We start from the raw sequence: 25332 nt of genomic DNA on the forward strand, positions 1-25332 counted from the left end.
CAGAAAAGCGGCTGTTGTATCCGTGTGGTAATGAAGACCCAGAGAGCAGGAGTTGATTTAACAAGTTTTTACTGAACAAAGTCTGGAGGTGAACTAAACTAAACAAGACGCTATACAGGCTTATATACCCGAGTGGTTACTACTGGTACTACAGTGCACAGGCGCTTCAAAAAAACATAGTTCCTCTTAAAGGTACATACACTACAATTCCTCCCCTTTTAGATAAATAGTACATAATATTTTAAGTAATCATTAATTAACATTTTTACAAGAACAATAATCTACACATTTGCTGGGTTAATCAATTACAAATTCAGTCTCTCTGGAGGCTTCCTGACTCGGTCCGGATAACGCCTCGGTGGTGTAGTAGGTTTCGGTGGTGTAATAGGTTCTTTCGGCAAGGTCAATTCGGCTTGAATGCCAGTGTCGGGTTCATCTGGTTCCAGTATCACCGGATCGGAGGTAGAGACTATGGGTATCTCTGCTTCATCAGTAGGCGTATAGAGTTGTGGTGTAGGTTGTCACTTTTCGGATGACTCTATGATCTGGTCAGCATGGTGCCTTATTATGCTTTCTCCAATGTCCATGGTATACATCAGTGGTCCTAGTCGTGTGCAAATTGTTCCAGGCTGCCATTTTTCGGTACGGTAGTCCCGGGCCAAAACTTGTTGACCTATCTGGAAGGTTCTAGTTGGCCTTTCATTCATGCCTTGAAATTGCCAGTTCTCTACGTCCCTTCTGATGTTTGGCTTGACCAAATCCAGCCGGCATCTTAGTCTTCTATTGAAAAACATCATGGCGGGGGTTTGGTTTGTAACCACATCTGTTGCATTCCTGTACGCAAACAAGAAGTTATCTACCTTATGTTGTAGATTTATGTCTTCATTACCCATGGCCTTTATGGCCTTCTTGAAGGTCTGGACAAACGTTTCAGCTAATCCATTGGTGGTGGGATGGTATGGGGCGGACGTGTAGTGCTTAACCCCATTGTTTTTTAAGAACTTCCTGAATTCTTCGGATACAAATTGCGGTCCATTATCAGAACAGATCTGTTCAGGCAGCCCATTCCTGGTGAATATGGTCCTGAGTGCTGTGACTTTTTTTCCGTGGTGGTGGAGGGCATCTTTATTACCTCCGGCCACTTGGAGTGTGAATCAACCGCGATTAAGAACATTGAGTGCATAAATGGACCAGCAAAGTCGATATGTACCCTTTGCCAGGGAGATGAGGGCCATTCCCATGGATGTAGAGGGGCTTGTGGTGGGGCGTTTTGGAACTTCTGGCATCCTAGACAGCTCTTGGTCATTTCTTCGATGTCTCCATCGATACCTGGCCACCACACAAATGCTCTGGCTAAGTTCTTCATTTTCACTCCACCCAGATGCCCCTCGTGAAGCTCCTTTAGCATTTTTTCCTGGAGTGTGGGTGGAATCACCACTCTGGATCCACACATCAAGGTTCCTTGGCACACTGACAGCTGTTCTCTTCTTTGTGAGAATGCTGGTAACAGTGGTTCGCCATGTGCTGGCCATCCCTTCACCGTTAAATCGTAGACTCGTGAGAGAGTTGGGTCATTTCTCGTTTACTTTTCAATGGTAGAATTTGTCACTGGTAGACATTCAACTATGGTCGAGTGGAACATCTCCACTGGGTCCACTGTCGGTGCCTCTTCTACCGTTGGCAATGGTAGGCACGATAAACCGTCAGCATTCCCATGCTGTTTTGTTCCTTTGTATTCTATGTCATATTGGTGTGCCCCTAGAAAAAGGGACCACCTCTGTAGCCTTTGCGCTGTCATAATGGGAACGCCCTTTTTAGGGTTGAATATGGAGACGAGGGGTTGATGGTCAGTCAACAAGGTAAATTTTTGTCCGTGTAGGTAATGGTTGAATTGCTTCACCCCCCCCCCCCCCCACACCAGGCTGAGTGCCTCCCTGTCGATCTGGGCATAGTTACGCTCAGCTGAGTTCAATGAGCGTGACGCAAAAGCTATCGGCCGCTCCGAGCCATCAGGGAACTTATGCGATAATACCGCTCCCACGCCGTAAGGGGATGCATCGCACGCCAGTCTGATTGGCAGTGATGGGTTAAAATGAGCCAACACTTCCTTGGACGTGATCAAGCCTTTGCATTTATGGAAGGCACGTTTACAGTCTTCGCGCCATTTCCAAATTACTCCCGTTTGTAGCAGTGCGTTAAGAGGGTGCAGAACCGTTGACAAGTTCGGTAAAAATTTATGATAGTAATTTATTAATCCCAGGAACGACCTTAATTGTGAGACATTTTCAGGCGCTGGGGCTTTTACGACCGCTTCAATTTTTTCAGGTGATTTATGCAACCCTTCTTCGTTAATGACATGGCCACAATATGATATTTGTTTCTGGAAAAATTCGCACTTGGGGCGATTTGCTCGTAGGCCCCGTTCTCTCAGCCTCGTGAGCACCTGCTCCAAATTGGCATGTGCTCGTTGTCATTTTCTCCTGTTACAAGGATGTCGTCTAGGCAGCATTGAGTCCCTGGAATCCCTTGCAGTACTTGCTCCATAGCTCTTTGCCAGATAGCTGGAGCTGATGATACTCCGAAAACTAGCCGATTGTACTGGTACAGGCCTTTGTGTGTGTTTATCGTGAGATACTTTTTAGAGGTCTCCTCAACTTCCATCTGTAGATATGCCTGTGCTAAGTCAATTTTGGTGAAATGATTTCCCTCCGGATAGTGAGGCGAAAATATCTTCTATCCTCGGAAGAGGATACTGTACCATATGAAGAACCGGGTTTATAGTCACCTTGAAGTCCCCACAGATGCGAATTTTTCTCTGTTCTTCAGATTTATCATTATTCAACGTTTTCTTCATGACCGGGACGATAGGTGTTGCCCACTCGCTCCAATCTACCTTGGATAACACGCTTGCTTTTTCCAAATTCTCCAGTTCTGCCTCGACTGCTGGACGAATTGCATATGGCACCAGCCTTGCCTTAAAAAACTTGAGAATTGCCGCATCTTCTACTTTTATTGAGGCGGTGGCTCCTTTCAAGGTTCCTAGTTCCTGTTGAAACACTTCTTTGGCGTTAGCCAAGATTTATTTTAATCGTCCAGGGATGATGTCATCATCATTTTTTTTGTTACTGGTCACCGTCATTGCCTGAATGGAGTGCCAGTCCAAACGTATCTTTCTGATCCATTCCCGTCCCAACAATGGTGGACCACCATCTTGCAGAACGTATAAATACAACTTCTGTATTTCCTTGTCGTTGTATACAACAGGCACCCTTATTTTCCCTCTGGGGTATACTTTCTGCCCCGTATATGTTTTCAAGATAATGGATGTGTCTTTCAAAGGTATATGCGGAAATAGCCGCTCGTAATCCCGTCGACTTATGACGGTCAGAGCTGATCCTGTATCTAGCTCCATTTTAACTGGGGACCCCGCTATTGTGAGGGTAACCCAAATGGTCTGGTAATCTTCTTTGGCAATTACATTATGTAATTTGAGACAGCTTAGTCTCTTGTTTCCGGAGTCACTATCGCTCTTCTGGTCTTTGGAGCTACTGTCCGTCATCATTTGTACCTTCCTGTACTGTTCCTTATTGAACTTTTTACTGTCAGCGGATTTTTTGCCAGACCGGCATATGCGTGCAATGTGTCCAATCTTTCCGCATTGCCGGCATGCTTTGTCCTTGAACCAGCAGTCCCTCTGGTCATGGGTGGATCTGCCGCAGCAATAACATCTCTCGAAACCCCGTGTCATTTCATGGGTGCCGAAGTCCTGTGGCTTTTGCTGTATCTCTTCAGCTCCTCTTGCTGCTGCTTTGTATGATACAGCCACACTGAAAGCCTTGTCCAGTGTCAAATCTTTCTCAGAAAGTAGTCTTTTCTGTGTTCCTTCGCTTAGGGGACCACAGACGAATTTGTCTCGTAGAGAATCTGCCAGTCCTGCCCCGAATTGGCAGTGCTTAGACAGCTTTCGTAATTCGGTGAGGTAATCAGCGTTACTTTCATTCTTGTGCTGATGCCTCCTGAAGAATTTGAATTGTTCCACTATCAGCAGCAGTGTTGGGTTTAAGTGCCCCTGTAGGGTATCAACAATCTCCTTAAAATTCTTGTCCATCGGTTTGGCTGGTGTGATCAAGTTTCATAACAGCCCGTATGTCCTTGCGCCCATCAGATTTAGAAGTACCGATGCCTTTTTATCATCCGCTACTTCATTCGCCTTGCAATATACCTCCACTCTTTCCACATATGTGGTCCAATCCTCTATATCACTATTGAAAGCAGTAATATTGCCAGACTTAGGCATCCTGAAAATCAAAAATGGCGCCTCCCGCGCTTTCTCTTCTTCCCTGTCGAGTCAAGATGGCACCTCCCACGCTTTCCCACTGCTGCCGCTGCTGCCAACGCTGTTCTCCGTGGTTTTTAATTATATATATGTTTTTAAACAGTTTCTCCGTCACTCCGTCGGACTCTCTGGGACTTTCCCCTCCCGTTGCTTGGTCCGAACGCCGACCTGCTTTGCAGCGCCGGCCGTGTCCTGAGTGCTCCACCCTCTGTCTCTGTTTGCTTCTGCCTTACGACTCAGTTACCGGCCCCGCTGCAGAGCTACCCGATCGAGCCGCAGCCCGCCGCCCAGGAAGGATTAGTGAAGTACCTGCCACCAGCCCGTTTAGCTGGTGAAACCACAATTTTGTTTTTTTTTTCTTTTTTTTTCTTCGACCTTCGCCTGAGGAATCGATCTCCTTGAGGTGCTGACGAATTGCAGGTAAGTTCGTTTCTAACTCGTCGCCACTCTTGTATCCGTGTGGTAATGAAGACCCGGAGAGCAGGAGTTGATTTAACAAGTGTTTACTGAACAAAGTCTGGAGGTGAACTAAACTATACAAGACGCTATACAGGCTTATATACCCGAGTGGTTACTACCGGTACTACAGTGCACAGGGGCTTCAAAAAAACATAGTTCGTCTTAAAGGTACATACACCACAGCGGCAAGGATGTCTTACTACTGTTATACATGGAGTACTGTGTGCAGTTTTGGTCTCCTTGCCTAAGGAAGTATATACTTGCCATAGAGGGAGTGCAGCAAAAGTTCACCAGACTGATTCCTGGGATGGTAGGTCTATCGTATAAGGAGAGATTGGGTCGAATAGGCCTGTATTCACTAGAGTATAGAAGAATGAGAGGGGGATCTCATTGAAACGTATAAAAGTCTGACAGGGCTAGACAGACTGGATGCAGGGAGGATGTTTCCCTTGGCTGGGGGATCTAGAATGAGGGGTCACAGTCTCAGGATACGGGGTAGGACATTTAGGAATGAGATAAGGAGAAATTTCTTCACTCAGAGGGTGGTGAACCTGTGGATTTCTCTACCACAGACAGCTGTGGAGGCCAAGTCACTGAATATACTTAAGAAAGGGATAGATAGATTGCTAGACACAAATGGCATTAAGGGGTATGGGGAGAGAGCGGGAATATGGTATTGAGATAGAGGATCAACCATGATCATATTGAAAGGCGGCACAGGCTTGAAGGGCCGAATGGCCGACTCCTGCTCCTATTTTTCTATATTTCCCATTTCTATGGCCAATAGTCAAGTCAGCACGTCTATTGACACCACTGAATCAGAGTTAGCTCACCACCACCTCTCTCGACCCATCCACTGTCTCTAAGTTGTCACACTACTTGTCCAACATCCAGCACTGGATGAGCAGAAATTTACACGAACTAAATATTGGGAAGACCAAAGCCACGCTTTTGGTCCCCGCCACAAATTCCGCTCCCTCGACACAGACTCCATCCCTCTCCCTGACAGAACCAGACTGTTACAAATCTTGTTGTCATATCGCACCCTGAGATGATGCTCCATCCACATAGCTGCACCATAACTTAGACTGCCTATTTCCACCTCCGTAACATCGCCCATCTCTGTCCTTGCCTCAGCTCATCTGCTGCTGAAAACCTCATCCATGCCTTTGTTACCTCTAGACTTGACAATTCCAACGCACTCCTGGACAGCCTACCACTTTCTACACTCCGTAAACTTGTGGTCATCCAAAACTCGGCTCCCGTGTCCTAACTCGTACCAAGACTTGTTCAATGTTAACACCTCTGCTCGCTGACCTATATTGGCTCCCGGTTAGGCAACACCTCGATTTTAAATTTCTCATCCCTGTTTTTAAATTCCTCCATGGCCTCACTATCCCTATCTCTGTAATGTCGTCCAGCCCCACAACCCTCCGTGATATCTGTGCTCCTCTAATCCTGGCCTATTGAACATCCCCAATTATAATCTCTCAACCATTTGCGGCTGTGCTTTCAGCTGCCTGTGCCCTAAGCTCTGGAATTCCCTCCCTAAACCTCTCCACCTCCTTATCTATCTCTCCTCCTCTAACACGCTCCTTAAAACCTACATCTTTGACAATGATTTTGGTTATCTGCCCCAATATATCGTTAGTTCTTATGTGGGTTGGAGTCAATTGTTTTTGTGAAAATACTCTTGCGAAGCAACTTGCGACATTTACTACTTTAAGAGAACTACTTTAATAACAGTTGTTGTTGTTGTTGTTGGAGTTGGTCGGGACTTAAGGTAGGACTCACAGTAAGCAGTCTACTTTACAGCAAACAAACTCTATTTGCTCAGCAAACAGACTCTACTTAAACAGCACAGTGCAGCAATCAGTCTACAGAATCTATTTAAAAAGAGTCTCCAGCAAACAGAACTCATGGCCCAAACTACAGCAACTCTCTCTGTCTCTCTCGGTCTCTCTCTCTCACTCTCTATCTCTCTCTCTCTCTGTCTCTCTCTCTCTTTTTCTCTCTGATATCTCAGTGAACATGTGCAGGAAGTACAATGAGACATAGTTAACAATTTTGCTTTGATATTGTGATTCGCACATATCTAAAAACTTAATCATAATTCTAGAAACAAAAATTGGGGAATAAGCATCATTCAGTCAAGAATGTTCGCGAGAACACATTTTTCAAATAAATGCAAGCAACGGTTACAAACAGAACCATCATGAATTAATAGAAAGGTGTGTTCCGACCATCAGGTAATGAATGCAAACCAGCTCCATTGGATGTAAACCTCCCTTTACAACCGCCAGTGATGCTAACGAGCAAATTTCAGAAGAAAAGATCTCTGGAAATGTCTCCTCAACTCCCTTACAGCATCAAGCAAGCTCCAGCAGAACATGGTTACCAACAATTCCAGTCATACTTAAAATACTTTCGACTTACTGCAATGTGTCATTACTGGATATTTCTTAAATTGTGGAATACAATAGGTTTCTGCAACACTTTCTATTGCAGAAGGTGTATGTTGTCTTTTAATACACACGTACAGATACTGATAGGCATTCATTTATTGTGGATTGCATTTTATTCACAAGAACAATTTTTAGTAAACTTCTCCCAGGAATCATCGGAGGGGTTCAGGCCTACTCAAGTATGGCCAGGTGTTGGTCGGTTAAGTACGACGTTTCTGCCTTCAAGTGGACTTGTGGTTGATATCTCTGTTCGGAGAGTGTTCAATTCAGCAGTTACAGAATATAGCTACCTCTCCTGTTCACCTCTGAGTCAGAAGGTTGTGGGTTCAAGTCCCATTGCAGAGGCTTGAGCACATAATCCAGGCTCATAACCCAGTGCCAGCACTGAGGGAGCGCTGCACTGTCGGAAGGGCAGTACTGAGGGAGCTCTGCACTGTTGGAGGGGCAGTAATGAGGGAGTTCTGCACTGTCGGTTTTGCCGCCTTTCAGATGAGACGTTAAATCGAGTCCACATCTGCCCTCTCAGGTGGACGTAAAAGATCCCACGGCCACTATTTGGAAGAAGAGCTGGGGTTAACCTGGTTAAAATTTACCCCTCAACCAACATCACTAAAACAGATTATCTGGAAACTATAACTGTTGCTGGTTGTGGGAGCTTGCTGTGCGCAATATGGCTGCAGCCTTTCCTATATTACAACAGTGACTACACTTTAAAAGTACAGCCTTGTCTCTAAGCGTTTTGGGACATCCTGAAATCTGGACTGGGAGTTGGGCCTACAAACTTCCGAGTCAAGAGGCGAGAGTGCTACCAACTGCACCACTAACACCTGAACACGCTGTGGTTTACTTATCCTAGGTCAGTGTGAATCACTACTGTACTCTGGGGAAGAACACGGTTTCCCAACCTTTTATTTCAGAAATGTAATGGGAGTGAATAAAACCTCTCAAGAAATAAGCAAAATTAATATACCGTTAATCAAATAGTCCCGTTTACTTAATTAGCCGAAGTTAAATTGGTCAGAATGCACAGTACTCCGAATGGTGGGCCCTGGTTTTAATATACACTGAATGGAAACTCGCGACACAGCGCCCCTAGTGGCCAACATAAATATCTACTAAAATAAAGAACTTCTTTGAGGGACCTTCGGGCCAATTATGAGGTAGGATGTTTGGACACATCTTTACAATATCCAGCATCTCGCTGGGGTAAATCCTCTTCCTCATCAAAAAATCATGATGGAATCTAATTACAAAATAACAATTGACCAATACAAACTTCTATTGCGTTGTTCTGTTTCAGGGAAACTTTTTTAATTTGCTTGTGGCAAATTTCCAACAATCCGGTCACTAACTGGTGCTGCAGTGCCACCAGTCAAGACAAAAAGTAAAAGTGGTTTAATAGAATGGAAACCGCTGCTATGGCGCCCCTACCGGCAAGCAAAGAGTCTGCGTGTGCCTGGGACATCAATGAAAAAGCTGTTTGCCAGTTCGGTGGGCCAAGCTCGCTGCTTAGTGGCGTAGACAGATAGCAACAGCGTCTCGTTATAGCAGACACAAACGTACAGACACACACATACATACAGACACACACTTACAGACACACACTTGCAGACACACTGTGAGCTATGGGGGCGGTTTGTGGTGGATGGACGGTATGTGGCCACCAGATGGAGACAAAGTCCCCTTCTCACTCCAATTCAGGTGAAGGCCACACCCACCTCCAACACACCTGAGGCAAATCTACCCATTAGCTCAGGAGTTCAAAAGGCAAACTCGTGCATCCCTTCGGGGCCAGTGCCTGAGGAGAGGGCCAGGACAGGGCCAGGGACCTGAGGAGAAAGCCAAGACAAAGCCAAGACTGCTGTTGAAAACCGGCTTGTAGCTGCCACAGAGAGGTCTACTATTGAACCCGGGTGGAATACTGTTTAGTTCTGAGAGCCTGATATGATCCCTGGACTGGCTGAGAAAGATCCAGTGGTAAAGTAACTCTGGCTTATCTTTTTTTGCAGGAAATTGATGCAAGGACTGCCTTCCTAACCACCCCGGGGGCAGGTGATGGTTTTGTTCTTCATTTTTCTTTTTGAACGTCATATGTTTTTTGGATTTTGCCAGACATGAACCTTTTTTCCCTGTTTTCGAAAAATAAAACACAGCTAACTGCTGTTTTTCATTTACCAATCTTGTGATTGTGCTTGTGTCCTCCACCCCCCGCATCGAAACACACTTCGATCTAGGTGGTGGTTGATTACATATGGTGGAGAATGCTGGCTTTAGCCCTCTGGTGGCTGGCAGGACAAAGCACACATTGCTGAAAACCCGTTGGTGGAGCGATGGAGGCCCGTTTGCAGCAGAAAGAGTTGGATGAGAAGGCTGAATCGTTTTCTCGGCTTGCTTCTCGAAATGCAGTTGCAGGGTTGTCGGCAGCGACACTGTCCTCACTTGGGGGGATCTTCCCCTCGATGAGGGAGTGGGGATACGAGTAGCATTCTGGACCCAGATGTTTCACTCAGTGAATTGCGGGATTCCTTATCAGAAGTAGAAGAGAAATACAAAAAAAAGCTATGGTCTCCAATGCACAACTAGACAATGGAAAATCTAACCTCGTCTACCAAGTGGATACACTAAAAGATGTTATTGAGGAATTGGAGGAGCAAATGGCAGAGCTATATAGAGAAAATGAGGAAAAATCTAAGGAACTGGAACGACAAAAACATACGTGTAGTGTGTCACAACATAAAGTAGAAGAACTAAAAGAGGGTATTCGGCAAAGAGACGAGCTTATAGAGAAACACGGTTTGGTGATAATCCCAGAAGGCACACCTAATGGTGATGTAAACCATGAACCAGTTGTTGGTGCGATTACAGTTGTGTCTCAAGAGGCCTCTCAAGTGCTTGAAGGTGCAGGAGATGGACCACTAGATGTGCGGCTAAAGAAACTGGCCGATGAAAAGGAAGAATTACTTGCACAGATCAGAAAGCTGAAATTGCAGTTGGAAGAGGAACGACAGAAGAACTCTAAGATTGAGAATGTGCTCACGGATTCTGATCGACTAGAAAATGGCACAGATCTACAGATTCTTGAAATGCAGAGAGATGCGAATAGGCAGTTGAGTGAGTACAAGTTTAAACTGTCTAAGGCACAACAGGGTATTGCCACTGTTGAACAAAATGTTGCCAGACTCGAAGGACAGGTGCTTCGTTATAAAACAGCAACAGAAAACTCCGAAAAAATAGAGGATGAACTAAGAGCAGAAAAGAGGAGGCCCTTTGGTCTGCCTGCGCCCCTTCCCGGAGGTCGGAGCTGAGTGGGGGGGGATATGTGAGTTATGGGGGCGGTTTGTGGTGGATGGAAGGTATGTGGCCACCAGATGGCGAAAAAGCCCCCCTCTCACTCCAATTCAGGTGAAGGCCACACCCACCTCCAACACACCTGAGGCAAATCTACCCATTAGCTCAGGAGTTCAAAAGGCAAACTAGTGCATCCCTTCAGGGCCAGTGCCTGAGGAGGGGGCCAGGACAGGGCCAGGGACCTGAGGAGAAAGCCAAGACAAAGCCAAGACTGCTGTTGAAAACCGGCTTGCAGCTGCCACAGAGATCTACTATTGAACCCGGGTGGAATACTGTTTAGTTCTGAGAGACTGATATGATCCCTGGACCGGCTGAGAAAGATCCAGTGGTAAAGTAACTCTGGCTTATTGTTTTTTGGAGGAAATTGATGTAAGGACTGCCTTCCTAACCACCCCGGGGCGGGTGATGGTTTTGTTCTTCATTTTTCTTTTTGAACGTCATATGTATTTTGGATTTTGCCAGACATGAAGCTTTTCTCCCCGTTTTCTAAATATAAAACACAGCTAACTGCTGTTTTTCATTTACCAATCCTGTGACTGTGCTTGTGTCCTCCACCCCCCGCGTCAACACACCCTTCAGTCTAGGTGGTGGTTGATTACAACACATACATACACACAAACACATACACACACACACACGCACAAATATAAACACACACTCACCCACATATAAACACAGACATACACACGTACATAATTGCAATCTTAAGTCTTGTATATCAACTTACCATGGAAGCCATTTACCAACATAGTTTGTGTTAGCTTCACAATTATCTAGGAAGGTCGTCGCATTTCTGCCTCTCCATAATGATTCCTGTGGCTAAAGTATTAAAAACAATCACCCCACCGGGGTGGGCTGGGGGGACCTCGACTCCCTGTAGAAATAATAAAAACGCTGCAAATTCTGTGTACCTGAAATATAAACAAAAACTGCTGGAATGCCGCTGCGGTTGAGTGTCTGTCGAATACATTATGCCCGAAACATTAACTGATCATTTCTATCAGTAGATGCCAGTGCGGTTGATGGATTCGCTCTGTTCCCACTCGGAGCGACAATGGGGATTGGATGGAAATTAAGATGACGTAGACCGTGGTCTGCTCTCTGTTCATATGGCGAAACATTCCTTTGAAGCTAAAGCTGTACACGAACAAAATATGAAACAAGCATTAATTCTGGTAAATCCTTGGTCACGTGACATAAATATTGAGAATAGAATTGTGGGCTGGTCTTTGAATCAGTTTTAAAAGAACGTGGAAAATATAAAAAAAATATACCAGCGAAATCGGAGTTGGGGGTTAATTGGCTTTGACACAGTGCTAAATACAATGAGACTGTTACTGATGGAAATGGTTCAGTTACTCACCTTTCCTTGTGGGGTCTCTTGACTCGTTCTTCTGAAGCAATTAACAGTAATTAGCATTGAAAGCTGCGAGAAGGGAATCACATTAAACAAACATTTATTGAAATGCACCTGATAAACCTCAATTCTGATCTGCCGCCGTCATGATTGCAAAAAGGAAGCGAGGATCAATACTCGAACCAGGATCACCGTGACAGTTATGGTAACGGAAAGGGTCGGAATGCTGCACCATACAGAGAGAAACACTTAGAAAATGCTGCTGGGTTAAATCATTACTTTCTGGGATTCTCTGATGAGAAACTTGACCCAGTTACAATGTAGGAGCATCAAACTCGGGGTGTGAAAGGACAAACCAGCCAAGGCGACTGATATTGGACGAGTAAAAACATATAATGGAATAAATTGCGCTATGTTTGGTGTTTGGAGCAAATTTAAAGTCAGTGCACAACAAATATAATTCAGTCCAGAGATGCACTTACAGCAGAGAGTTATTATCAATCGTATATTACCCTTAAACTGCTAGGCTCTATGTAAACACCCTGACAAAATTGTGTTTCAATAATTAACAAATTAAGTAATTAGCATTAATATGTCAGGGTTAGACCTCACTATCTCTATCTATCTGTCTCCCTGCCTATTTATCTATCTTTATCTTTCTTTCTCTAACTCTATCTATATATAGCACCATCTCTATCTCTGTCTCTCTCTCAATCTCTACCTCCATCTTCATCTCTATCTTTATATCTGTCTCTACCTCAATCGCTACCTCAAGGCCTGTGTCTGCATCTTTCTCTATCTCTATATCTCGCTATTTCCATGATCTCTGTCTACATCTCCGTCGCTTTATATAACCTTGAAGAGTTTGCAGTTAACCAATCTCTGTGAAGCCTCATAAACAGAGCGTGATGTTCCAGCCAATTGGTGATTTCAACAATACAAACTGATTCAAATGAAAATAGCACTCTTGAGCAAACTGAGCGGGGTTATAGTTTTACAAAAGGGGAAATAAAGAAAACGGGTGTAGTTGGGGCTCCTCCCATGCCAGCAGTCCCACGCTATCGATCAAGTGGGAGCATTTCCGAGCATTAACTCATTTTTGATCAGAAAATCTGTTAACTTATTTCAAACCTTCAGTGATGAAAGGTATAAAGCAACCAGACATCCTTGGGCAAAGAGTGATGCCTATAAATTTATCTGCGGCTCAGTGATAGCAGGTTGTGGCTTCACATCCCACTCCAGAGATTGAGCGCAAAATCTAGGCTGACCCTCCCAGTGCCAGTACTGATGGAGTGCTGCTGCACTGTCAGAGGGGCAGTACTGATGGAGCGCCGCACTGTCGGAGGGGCAGTACTGACGGAGTGCTGCACTGTCGGAGGGGCAGTACTGAGGGAGCGCTGCACTGTCGGAGGGGCGGTATTGAGGGTGCAACGCACTGTCGGAGGGGCAGTACTGAGGGACTGCTGCACTGTCGGAGGGGCATTACTGAGGGAGCGCTGCACTGTCGGAGGGGCGGTACTGAGGGTGCACCGCACTGTCGGACAGGCAATACTGAGGGTGAACTGCACTGTTGGAGGGACAATACTGAGGGAGCGCCACACAGTTGGAGGGGCAGTACTGAGGGAGTGCCACACTGTCAGAGGGGCAGTACTGAGGGAGCACTGCACTGTCAGAGGGGCAGTACTGAGGGAGTGCCGTACTGTCGGAGGGGCAGTACTGAGGATGCGCCGCACTGTTGTATGAGATGAGATGTTAAACCGAGGCCCAGCCTATCCTCTTGGGTGTGGATGTAAAAGATCCCATGGCCACTATTGGAAGAAGAGCAGAGGGAGTTCTCCCCGGTTTCCCGGGGCCAATATTTATCCCTCAACCAACATCACGAAAAACAGATGATCTGGTCATTTAATGAATTGCTGTTTGTGGGATCTTGCTGTGCGCACATTAGCTGTCGCGTTTCCTTCATTACAACAGTGCCTACTCTTCAAAAGTACGTTATTGGCTTGAAAGCAGCCTGGAACGCCCTGAGGAAGCGAAAGGTGCGGTTCAAATGCAGTCTTTGGTTTTGCTTTGTCTCCGCCCACACATAAAGAATGGGGACTTGGATTGGGTAATGGACTCCTAATTGGGAGGTACAGTTAATACTGAGGGGGACTGTGAAAAACTACAAGAAGACTTTTCAAAACTGTCAGAATGGGCGTGTACTTGCTAATGAATTTCAATATATATAGGTGTGAGGTGGTGCTGTTTGTTAGGGAGAATATGGAGGCCAAATACTCCTTTGAAAATTAGACTATAAATGGGCTGGCGGGGCAGGGGGAGCTGGGGGAACAAATACACAAATCACTAAAAGCAGCGACGCAGGTTAATAAGGCCATAAAAAGCAAACAAAATACTAGGAATCATTTCTAGAAGGTTAGCACTGAAGAGCAGGAAAGTTATGTTAAACTATAGAGAACATTGGTTAGAACGCATTTGGAGCACAGTGCACAGTTCTCTCCATATGAACAAAAGGATATAGAGGCACTGGAGAAGGTGCAGGAAAGATTCACGAGAATGATACCAGAACTGAGAGGTTATACTCATCAGAAAGATTGAGTAGAGAAGAGGAGGCTGAGGGGTGATCTGATAGAGGTCTTAAAGATTATGGAAGGGTTTGATAAGGTAGACATAGAGAGGATGTTTCCTCTTGTGGAGCAGACAAGATCTAGGGAATTCAGGAGAAACTTCTTTACCCAGAGAGCGGTGAGAATGTGGAACTCGCTACCACAGGGAATGGTTGAGGCGAATAGCATAGATGCAATTAAGGTGAAGCTGGATAAACACATGAGGGAGAAAGGAATGGAAGGTAATGTTGATGGGGGGAGATGAAGAGGGGTGGGAGGAGGCCCGTTTGGAGGATGAGCACCGGCACGGACCAGGTGGGCCGAATGGCCTGTGTCTGTGCTGCACATTCTGTGTAATTCTATGGAAGGCGCCTATGGAACCTATGTCAAGGGTCGCCATCTTCAGAAGAATGAAGCGGTCTGGAAACTGGGTGTTAAGAGAAAGTTACATCAATTTTAATTTTAGAATGAATTTCTGGTAGAATTGGTTTTGAATAGACCAGGCCATTTACTGAATTTTTGACCATGATGCGGAAATGCCTGACCTCAACTGACAAAGAAGCGAGCCTGAGCTTGAAGCAGAGAGTGGACAGCTCGTTGGCAGCGAAGACGCGCTTTGGCTGTGACCGCGCCTGTTGCTCTGAATACCACAGACCACGCTGCTCGGGCCGCTTGCGAAGAGATGTGCAAAGTGCAGCGAGTTGGGGAAACGGCTGGCCGAGACTCTGACTTGAGCTGGAAAATAATGGCGGAGCTAGAAGCTCTCTGTGGTTTTCCTGTTTCTGCAGGTGAGCCGCTCACACACAGAAAGGTCAAACAGTGAGGCACCATGTTCAACCGCACTCAGAAGACAGTTGTCACCCAGGGTAGATTCAACTGAACCGAGAGCAGACTCGAGTACATTGACCTCATTTACAGCCTCTCCTTCCATGTGACACCGCGTCCTGTTTATCTGCATTGCCCGGTGTTTGCACAGGAGTAATTGATCATATTCTGACCCTCAGTATCATTCATTAAATGACCACTCCATCCACCACCGGCGCACCGTGGCTGCAGTGTGTACTATCTCCATTCAAGCTGCACTGCAGCAACTCGCCAATGCTTCTCCGACAGCACCTCCCAAACCCGCGACCTCCACCACCTAGAAGGACAAGGAGAGCAGGCACATGGGAACACCACCACCTCCAAGTTCGGCCCTCCAAGTCACACACACCAACCTGACTTGGACAAATATCTGCCGTTCCTTCATCGTCGCGTTTGATTCTTCTGCCAATCACCTTAAATCGGTGTCCTCTGGTTCTCGCCCCATCCGTCAATGGGAACAGTTTCTCTCTATCTACCCTGTCCAGACCCCTCATGATTGTGAACACCTCTATCAAATCACCTCTCAACCTTCTCTGCTCTAAGGAGAACAACCCCAGCTTCTCTAGTCTCTCCACGTAACTGAAGTCCCTCATCCCTGGAATCATTCCCTTAAATCTTTTCTGCACCTTCTCTAAGGCCTTCACACATTTCCTAAAGTGCGGTGCCCAGAATTGGACACAGGACACCGGTTGGAGCCGAACCAGTGTTTTATAAAAGTTCATCATAACTTCCTTGCTTTTGGAATCTATGCTTCTATTTATGAAGCCCAGAATATAGTTGTTTTGAACCGCTTTCTCAACCTGCCCGGCCATCATCAGCGATTTGTGCACACATACCCCCAGGGCTCTCTGTTCATGCACCCTCTAAACGTTAACTGCCGAATTTAATATTCAGAACAATGACAAATGCCCACATCCATACCATAATTCGCACATTACAACAGTGACTACACTTCAAAAGTATCTCATTGGCTGTAAAGCGCTTTGAGATGTCGGGTGGTCGTGAAAGGCGCTGTATAAATATAAATATTTCTTTCTTATAACCTTTCTGTCACCCTCTCCGAACTATAATCGAAAGCTCTTTATGGCCACTCTGCAATTTGCATTAGACTGACCGCTGTGACGCACAGGCGCTGCCCACATGTAAAATGCTCGAGGCGTGGCATCCAACAGGATAATGCACCCAGAGGCTTAGCTCGTAATAGTTTCCATCGCATCTGAAGGTGGTGTAACCAATTGTGTGCGCTCGGATCACTCGGAGCCCACTCCCACTGCAGAATGTTCGCAGCGAGCACGGGAATAACTGAGCGTGGTTCCGGCCTCAAGATGTTCAAGGAAGCTTTTTCCCTGGTCCTCATTGTCCACGTGTTCTGGCCTTACGGTGAGTGAGACACGGTTGCAAACTCCTACATGGAATCAGCCAAAAACTGGAAATAAGTGGACTGTGTTTACCAAGGCATAAATGTGACCGAGCTAACAGTTGATATTTTCGCCCCCTCCCTATCTCTGTAACATCCTCCAGCCCTACAACCCTCCGAGATCTCTGCGCTCCTCCAATTCTGGCCTCTTGAGCAACCCCCGATTTCCATCGCTCCACCATTGGTGGTCGTGCCTTCAGCTGCCTGGGCCCTAAGCTCTGGAATTCCCTCCCTAAACCTCTCCGCCTCTCTCTCCTCCTTTAAGACACTCCATAAAACCTCCCTCTTTGACCAAGCCTTTGATCACCTGTCCTAATATGTGTGACTCTAATTCTGTGACTTGGTGTTAAATTTCTGTAAAGCGCCTTGGGACGTTTAATTACTTTAAAGGCGCGATATCAAAGAAAGTTGTTGTTGGTAATGTTGGTTTACTTTCTGGTCCCTCTGTAAGGTGAAGTAAAGGGGAACTAGAGAATGGATATAACCAGCAATAACTGAAGGCAATAATGATACTGTTCTGAAATTACAGGCGAGGTGTTTCAACGCGGCTTCTTTCTATCGCTAAATAATCAGTTCTAATGTAACAATAATCCCTCTAGTTGCAGAATCCCAGCCCCTTCTGTCTCGGAGCCCCTTCACAGTAACAGTCGGAGTCGGCCAGTCGTTTCAATTGGAATGTCACCAGAATTATGAAGTGAAATTTGTGAATAGCTATTTCTGGTACAAGCAGCGTGTGGGCGAAGCCCCGAGACTAATCGATATCCCATCCTGTAATCGGACCGATTGCAAGTTTACTTCTAAAAGAGGACACACCAAATATATCCTGATCCTGGAAATCCGCGATGTGCAGGTGGCTGACACTGGCTTGTATTACTGTGCTGGTAGGGGTAGCTATGCACCACTCCGGAATAGATCCACACTGCTGGTTGGAGGTAAGAGCGAAACCAAATTGAATTCAGATCATGCACAGCAATATCATTCGGTGTAAACTAAGAGTTAACTGTGTCCCAATCCCTGTCCAGACAGTTCCACTCCCAAGACGGCTGTGCTGGTGTTTGCTCCGCCAGGGGAGCCGCATTTAAGTGACAGCGTCCCCTTGGTGTGTTTGGTCACTGGCGTCTCCTCGAACCAGATTGTTATTTACTGGAACGTTACCGGACAGGTGACCGAGGGACGGAGCGATTCCGGCACACTGGACCCGGACGGGACCTACAGCATCAGAAGCCATGTGACGGTCTCGGGGGAAGCCTGGAGAAGCGGCGGGGTCTGCACCTGTATTGTTGAGCTGGGTTCCAAGGACAAATCTTGGGCCAAGAGCGTGTCGCTCCACAAAACAGTGGCAGGTGAGTCGGTGATCTGTATAGCGAAGTTCAGTATTCAGCTTTAGCGTCAGTTGAAGTAGTTCACTCGCTCCTAAGCGCCTCAAGTCTGTAAATAAAGCAACACCACGGGATGAGCATGAATATCTATATATCAGGAGAGTAGTGCGGTCAGTCTGTTATAAAATACATTGAAATAAGCCACGGTTACCCTTCGTCCCAGGTCTTGTAAAAACTTTCTCCGCTCTTGGCTGACTTTAAATTTCTGCGTGTCATCTTAGAAAGATACAGCGCAGAAGGCACGGCCACCGAAGGTTGAGCGATTTTAAACAGGGGTGCTCAAGAGGGCAGAATTAGAGGAGCGCAGATATCTCGGGGGTTGTGGGGCTGAAGGAGTTTACAGGGTTAGGAAGGGCAAGGTAATGGAGGGATTTGAAAACAAGGATGAGGATTTTGAAATCGAGCTGCTGCTTAACTGGGCACCAATGTAGGTCACCGAGCACAGGGGAGATGGGCGAACGGGACTTGGTGCGGGCACGGGCAACCGAATTTTGCATGACCTCAAGTTTACGTAGGATGGAATGTGGGGGGTCAGCCAGGCATGCATTGGAATAGTCAAGTCTAGAGGTAACAAAGGCATGGAGGAGGGTTTCTGCAGCGGATGAGCTGAGGCAAGGGCGGAGACGGGCGATGGAATGGACTGGAGTGAGCACGGTTTCTGACCTGAACCTAGTCAAGAGATGCGGTGAAATAGTTGGCTGAACGCGTCTGTTGGGATCAGACTCTCGCTCATTTCCACCCGTTTATTTTCTCATTTCCTGCTTTAAAGACCCGAACCCCCCTTATCAATCCCCACTTAACCCGTAGAATATATTTTCGTTTAATCGGGTTATGAAGCCTCAGTTAAATTGGGTAATCATTCCAGTTTATCACTCATAAAACATGGGGGTGTTTGTGCACAAATATTGGAAGGTCGTGGAACAAGTCGAGAAGTCTGTTAAAAAACATATGACTCTTTGGCTTTATTAATGGAGGAATAGAGTACAGAAGCAATGTTTGGGCCACACCTGGAGTATTGTGTCCAGTTCTGGGCACCAAACTTTAGGAAGGATGTCAAGGCCTTGGAGAGGGATGCAGAGGAGATTTAGCAGAATGGTACCAGGGATGAGGGACTTCGGTTATGTGGAGAGACTGGAGAAGCTGGGATTGATCCCCTTAGAGCAGAGAAGATGAAGAGGAGATTTAATAGAGGTGTTCAATCATGAATCATGAAGGGTTCTGATAGAATAATAAGGAGAAACTGTTTCCAGTGGCAGAAGGGTCGGGAACCAGAGGACACAGATTTAAGGTGATTGGCAAAAGAACCAGAGGCGACATGAGGAGACAGTTTTTTACACAGCGAGTTGTTGTGATCTGGAACGCGCTGCCTGAAAGAGCGGTGGAAGCAGATTCAATAGTAACTTTCAAAAGGCAATTGGATACATACTTGAAAGGATAACATTAACAGGGCTATGGGGAAAGAGAAGAGGAGTGGGACTAATTGGGTAGCTCCACCAATGAGCCGGCACAGCCACGATGGGTTGAATGGCCTCCTTCTGTGCTGTAATCATTCTATGATTCAGTTTTCAAGTAGTATGATTTGATTGTGCATTATTAAAATTATGGGGCAATACTGAGAGTGCTGTCTGTCAATTTGTCTCAACTTTCACTTCTCCAATATTAGTCGCATTGGCTGGTTTTTCCTTTCACACCCCGGTTTTGATGCTCCTACATTGTAACTGGTTCAAGTTTCTCATCAGAGAATCCCAGAAAGTAATGATTTCACCCAGAATCATTTTCTTAGTGTTTCTCTCTGTAGAGTGGTGCATTCCGACCCTTCCCGTTTCAATAACTGTCTCAGTGATCCTGGTTCTAGTCTTGATCCTCATTTCCATTTGGAATCATAAAAGCGGCAGATCAGGTGAGAATTTACATTTACCAGGAATATTTGAATAAATGTTTGTTTAAAGTGATTCTCTTCTCGAAGCGTTAAATGCTAATTACAGTTAATTGTTTCAGAAGAACGAGTCAAGAGACCCCACAAGGAAAGGTGAGTAACTGAACCATTTACAAAGTTCATCAGTAACAGTCTCACTGTATTTAACACTGTGTCAAAATACAGTTAACCCCGACTCCAATTTCAATATTTTCCACATTCTTTTAAGGTTGATTCAAAGTCCTTTCCACAATTCTGTTCTTGATATTTATGGCATGTGACCAAGGATTTACAAGAAGTAATGCTTGTTTCACATTTTTGTTCGCATATAGTTTTAGTTTGAGAGAGAGAACGACAAGAGCGGGAAGAAATGAGCGACACTTGGGTGAGTTGGATTGAAATGTTGGTGCAGATAGAACATCAATTGTGGGATATTTCAAAGATCAATAACTTCATTTCCAGCCATCAAAATATCCTGCCATCGTGCTCATGTCTGCTGGGCCTATAGAAAGGCTAATTATTGGTTATTAATGCTGATATTTGCATTAGATGGCCAATAGACACCAGACACCGGGGGGTGGATCGCCCGTGTCTATACATTGGCGTATTGGGGTACCATTGGCCTATTGGAGTACCATTGACGCATTGTTGGACGATTGGTGTACTGGGGGACTATTGGCATATTGAGGTGCCATTGCGTAATTTTGGACCATTGGCATATTGGGTGATTATTGGCTTATTGGGGTATCATTGGCATATTGGTGGCCCATTTGCATATTGATGGACAATTGGCGTATTGTGGTACCATTGGCATATTGGTGGACCATTGGCATATTAGGGGATGATTGGCGCATGGTGCATCTATAATTAATTATCGATTAACCAGAATTGAGAATGTTTAAAATCATATTCTTAACTGTTAATACACAGGTGACACTCGTCAAATGGAGGTGAAGCGGACACATCAGGGTGCAATTCAAGTAAGTAAGTTCATTGAACCTGTTGCAATCATATCCAGGAAGTTGGTGATTTCTGGGATGGGTGCAATGCGCCGCATCCGGGATATTTCACGCGATTGGCATTGAGCAGGTCATCGTCCAGATCGTCTTAATTTGCAGCGAATCGACTCGTTGCTCCAACTGGAAACGGAACATATCCTGCAGCCCTTTTCCCATCTGATAATAGAAAGGATCGGTTAATGTTCCGGGTAAAATGCCTTCGCCAGAATTTACTGTGGATTTCCGGCAGTTTCTGGTTCTATTTGAGATTTCCAACTTTTTGCTATTTTCTATTTTTTTATACCTACATTGAATCCATGTCCACTCCCCCCACAACACCCCCCCCCCCCCGCCTCCCATCCGGCGGAGATACTGTTTCTAATATATTTGCACAATTATTATTATGAAGATTCAGAAACAAGACGACACCCAGCATAGTTTCACAAATAAGTCAAAATATGTTTCTATGGTAAGCCGTCGAAGAAGGAAATTTTTTGGATAGATTGTGATTGAGTGTGTGTGATTGTATGTGTGTGTGAGGGTGAGGGTGTGTGCGTGTGAGTGTTTGTGAGTGTGACTGTGTGCGAGTGTGTGTGTGAGTGTGAGTGTGTGTGTGTGTTTGTGCGTGTGTGTGAGTGTCTGTGAGTATGTGTGTGCGTGTGTGTGCGTAGAAGTGTGCGTGTGTGTGTGTTTGTGTGTTTGTGATATTGTTTGTGTGTGCAAGTGAGTGCGAGTGCGTGTGGTTGTCAGCCATGGCTCAGTGGGTTGCACTCTCGCCTCTGGGTGAGAAGATTATGGGTTCAGGTCCCACTCCAGAGACTTGCGCCCAAAAATCTAGGCTGATGCTCCCAGTGTGGTATTGAGGGAGGGCCACAGTTGAAGGGGCAGTACAGAGTGAGCGCTGCACTGTCGGAGCGGTAGTACTAAGGGAGTGCTGCACTGTCGCAGGTGCTGTCTTTCAGATGAAATGTTAAATTGAGGCCCCGTCTGTTCTCTCAGGTGGGCTGTTTGTGGGTGCTTGCTGTGCGCAGACTGTTTGCCGCGTTTCCCACATTACAACAGTAACTACGATTCAAAAATATTTAATTGGTGGCAAAGCGCTTTGGAACGTACTGAGGTCATGAAAGATGCTGTGGAAATACAAGTCTTACTTTCTTTCAGGACCTGTGATGGCGTGTGATTCTGTCTGGGTATTTGGTTTTGGTCTACTTGGAGGTGATGCAACAAAGGTTCACTAGATGGATTCCTGGGGTGAGAGAGCTGCCTTATGATGAGAGATTGTATAGATTGGCTCTATAGTCTCTGGAGTTTAGAAGAATGAGAGGTTATCTCATAGAAACTTACAAAATTCTGAAGGGGTTTGATAGGCTAGATGATGAAAGGTTGTTTCTGCCTGCCCAGCGTGTCTAGAACTTGGGGACATAGTCTCAGGATAAGGGGTAGGCCAATTAAGACGAAGATTAGGTGGAATTTCTACACTCAGAGCGTAGTGAATCTTTGGAATTCTCTGCCCCAGAGGGCTGTGGATGCTCAGTCGATGAGTATATTCAAAACAGAGATCGATAGATTTTTAGACTCTAGGGGAAGCAAGGGATGTGCAGATCGGGTGGGAAAGAAGAGTTGAGGTAGCAGATCAGCCATGATCTCATTGAATGCCGGAGTAGGCTCGAGGGGCCGTATGACCGACTCCTGCTCCTAATTCTTATTTCCTTATGTTCTTCTGATCCTTAAAACAGCCAGCACAGGCACGATGGACCGAATGGCCTGCTTCTGTGCTGCATCATTCTGTGATTCCATGAAACGCGACTACATGACCAGATAGTTTGACTTGCCTTTAAATATCTTGAAATGTCAATGTTTAATATATTTTCCTCTCTCAGGGCGGCCCTCCAGACCAGATACTTTACGCCTCTCTGGAATTTGCTGCCTCGGAAAAGTCATCAAAAATGAAGGCGGGTCGCGGGTGAGAACCCGGAGGGTTTCTATCCGATGGATGAGGGAGGACACCGGACTTACAAAAGAACCAAAAGCCTGCGAGAATAAGAATGGAGGCACGGAGACTCCCGTCAAACATCTGAACTACCTGCCTGCACTTGCCAGAGTTTGCAAAGACTCTTTCTGTTCAATGTAAACGAACGTGCTTTGAGTATTGTAAAGATATTCCACTGCATTGGTGTAATTCAAGTGTGAGACAAACATTAAGAGCAGGGAGTTCTCGGTTTGGTGTTTCTCTGAACCTTTCCTGATCATCCTGCAGCTCCAGTTAATAACAACATTTTTATTTGCAAATGCTTGTGAATAAATAAAATAAATTATTCTTCGAATGTAACGCTACACGAGTGGTTCCTATCGACCAATACTTCACTTGTAATTAAAAGTGATCGGGATAAAACTTCAATGACTATTGAGCTGACAATATCGGTTTATTGCAACGGGGATGGAGCATAAAAGCAGGGAACTCCTGCTACAACTGTACAGGGTATTGGTGAGACCTTGAGTACTGCGTACAATTTTGGTTTCCTTATTTAAGGAAGGATATAGTTGCATTGGGGGCAGTTCAGAGACGATTCATTAGGTTAATTCCAGAGATGAGGTGGTTACCTTATGAGGGAAGGTTGAGCAGGTTGGGTCTATACTCATTGGAATTTAGAAGAATGAGTGGTGATCTTATTGAACCAAATAAGACACTGAGGGGGCTCGACAACGTAGATGCAGAGAAGATGTTTCCACTTGTGGGGAAATCTAGAACACGGCGGCATCGTTTCAGAGTAAAGGGTGACCCTTTTAGAACTGAGGTGAGGAGGAATTTCTTCTCTCAGAGGGTCGTAAATCTGTGGAATTCTCTTCCCCAGACAGCCGTGGAGGCTGAGTCATTAAATTGGAGATAGAGAGCTTTTTGCAAGATAAAGGAGTGAAGGGTTATGGGGAGCGGGCAGGGAGGTGGCTTTGAGCCCATGATCAGCCATGATCTTATTGAATGGCGGAGCAGGCTCGAGGGGCCAAGTGGCCTATTCCTGCCCCTATTTCTTAAGTTCCTATGTTCTTATGTCCTGAATTGAGATACTGTTAGCGACGATATCCTTTGTCTGAGAAGCGAGATGCTTAATCATTTACAGACTGAGAACACAACAGGAGAGAATCGCGGGAAGAAATGCGGGGAATTGGGTCTGGTTCCATTTTACCTTTGGGTGTTGTGTTTTGCTATGTGTATTAATGTCAAAACTACATGTCAGAGACAGATGGTGAGTGTCGCGTGGCTTGGGAGGAATGGGTGACTTTGGGCTTGTGGTTTCCTAAAGCTCTCCACCACTGGGGGTTTGCTCACGTCAGGTCTGGGTCTGTTGTAGACTCGTGGATAGGGATGGATTGCCATGACAACTCCATTATCATTGTATCATGGGATCACCGGGATGGTAGAAGGTGAACTCGGTGAACCTTGGCCTTTTCTCATCCAGCGATTCCTATGTTCAAGCTTCCAGCTATGCACGGTATTGGGCGAGAATATTCAAACAGATACAGGATTGCACCATAGGTGGTTATATTGCTTTATCCATCAGAGTCACATCAGCCTAAGTATTCCCCTTCTGATTAGTTTGGAATCAGCATGTACAACCGCATGAGATTCAGGAGCAACAAATATTGTTCCTGGCAAAGACCCTTTCAAATCCATCTCCCAGAAACAGTTCAATAAATCACAAGAGGATTTGAATAAATTCCTAACAACCGTGCTCTGGTTAATGTAAATTTATACTGTAGGGTTTTATAAAGTAGATCTAAGTTCACCAGGACGATACCGGGGCAAAGAGGGTTACATTCTAAGGACAGGTTGCACAGACTAGGCTTGTATTGTTTTGAGTTTAGAAGATTAAGGTGATCTAATTGAGATGTTTAAGATGATTAAAGGATTCGATAGGGTAGATAGAGATTAACTATTTCCTCTGGTGGGGAGAGTCCAGAACAAGGGGGCAAAATCATAAAATTAGAGCCAGGCCGTTCAGGGATGATGTCAGGAAGCACTTCTTCACACAAAGGGTAGTGGAAATCTGGAACACTCTCATCCAAAATATTGTTGAGGCTGGGAGTCAACTGAAAATATTAAAACTCAGTTTGATAGATTTTTGTAGGGTAAGGGTATTAAGGGTTACAGAACCAAGGCGGGTGAATGGAGTTAAGATACAGACAATCCGTGAT

The 25332-nt window shown here is 45.5% G+C and overlaps 1 protein-coding gene and 1 pseudogene across 1 annotated transcript; both read left to right on the top strand.

The window, feature by feature from the left end:
- The first annotated feature begins 9798 nt into the window (after positions 1 to 9798).
- LOC147086487 (leucine-rich repeat flightless-interacting protein 2 pseudogene) lies at positions 9799 to 10565 on the top strand (annotated as a pseudogene).
- Positions 10566 to 16757: 6192 nt separating this feature from the next.
- On the top strand, positions 16758 to 23398 carry LOC147086488 (Ig heavy chain Mem5-like). The gene is made up of 8 exons (XM_085978357.1): positions 16758 to 16812; positions 17449 to 17781; positions 17872 to 18192; positions 20027 to 20128; positions 20227 to 20257; positions 20476 to 20528; positions 21074 to 21123; positions 23016 to 23398. The coding sequence occupies exons 1-8, from the start codon at positions 16758 to 16760 to the stop codon at positions 23106 to 23108; spliced, it is 1038 nt and encodes a 345-aa protein (XP_085834483.1). The 3' UTR covers positions 23109 to 23398.
- Positions 23399 to 25332: the final 1934 nt, after the last annotated feature.

Source organism: Somniosus microcephalus, unplaced genomic scaffold, assembly GCF_052327205.1.
Source record: "Somniosus microcephalus isolate GS21.2 unplaced genomic scaffold, FLI_Smic_1.0 unresolved_chr7, whole genome shotgun sequence".
In the NCBI taxonomy this organism is placed as follows: domain Eukaryota; kingdom Metazoa; phylum Chordata; class Chondrichthyes; order Squaliformes; family Somniosidae; genus Somniosus; species Somniosus microcephalus.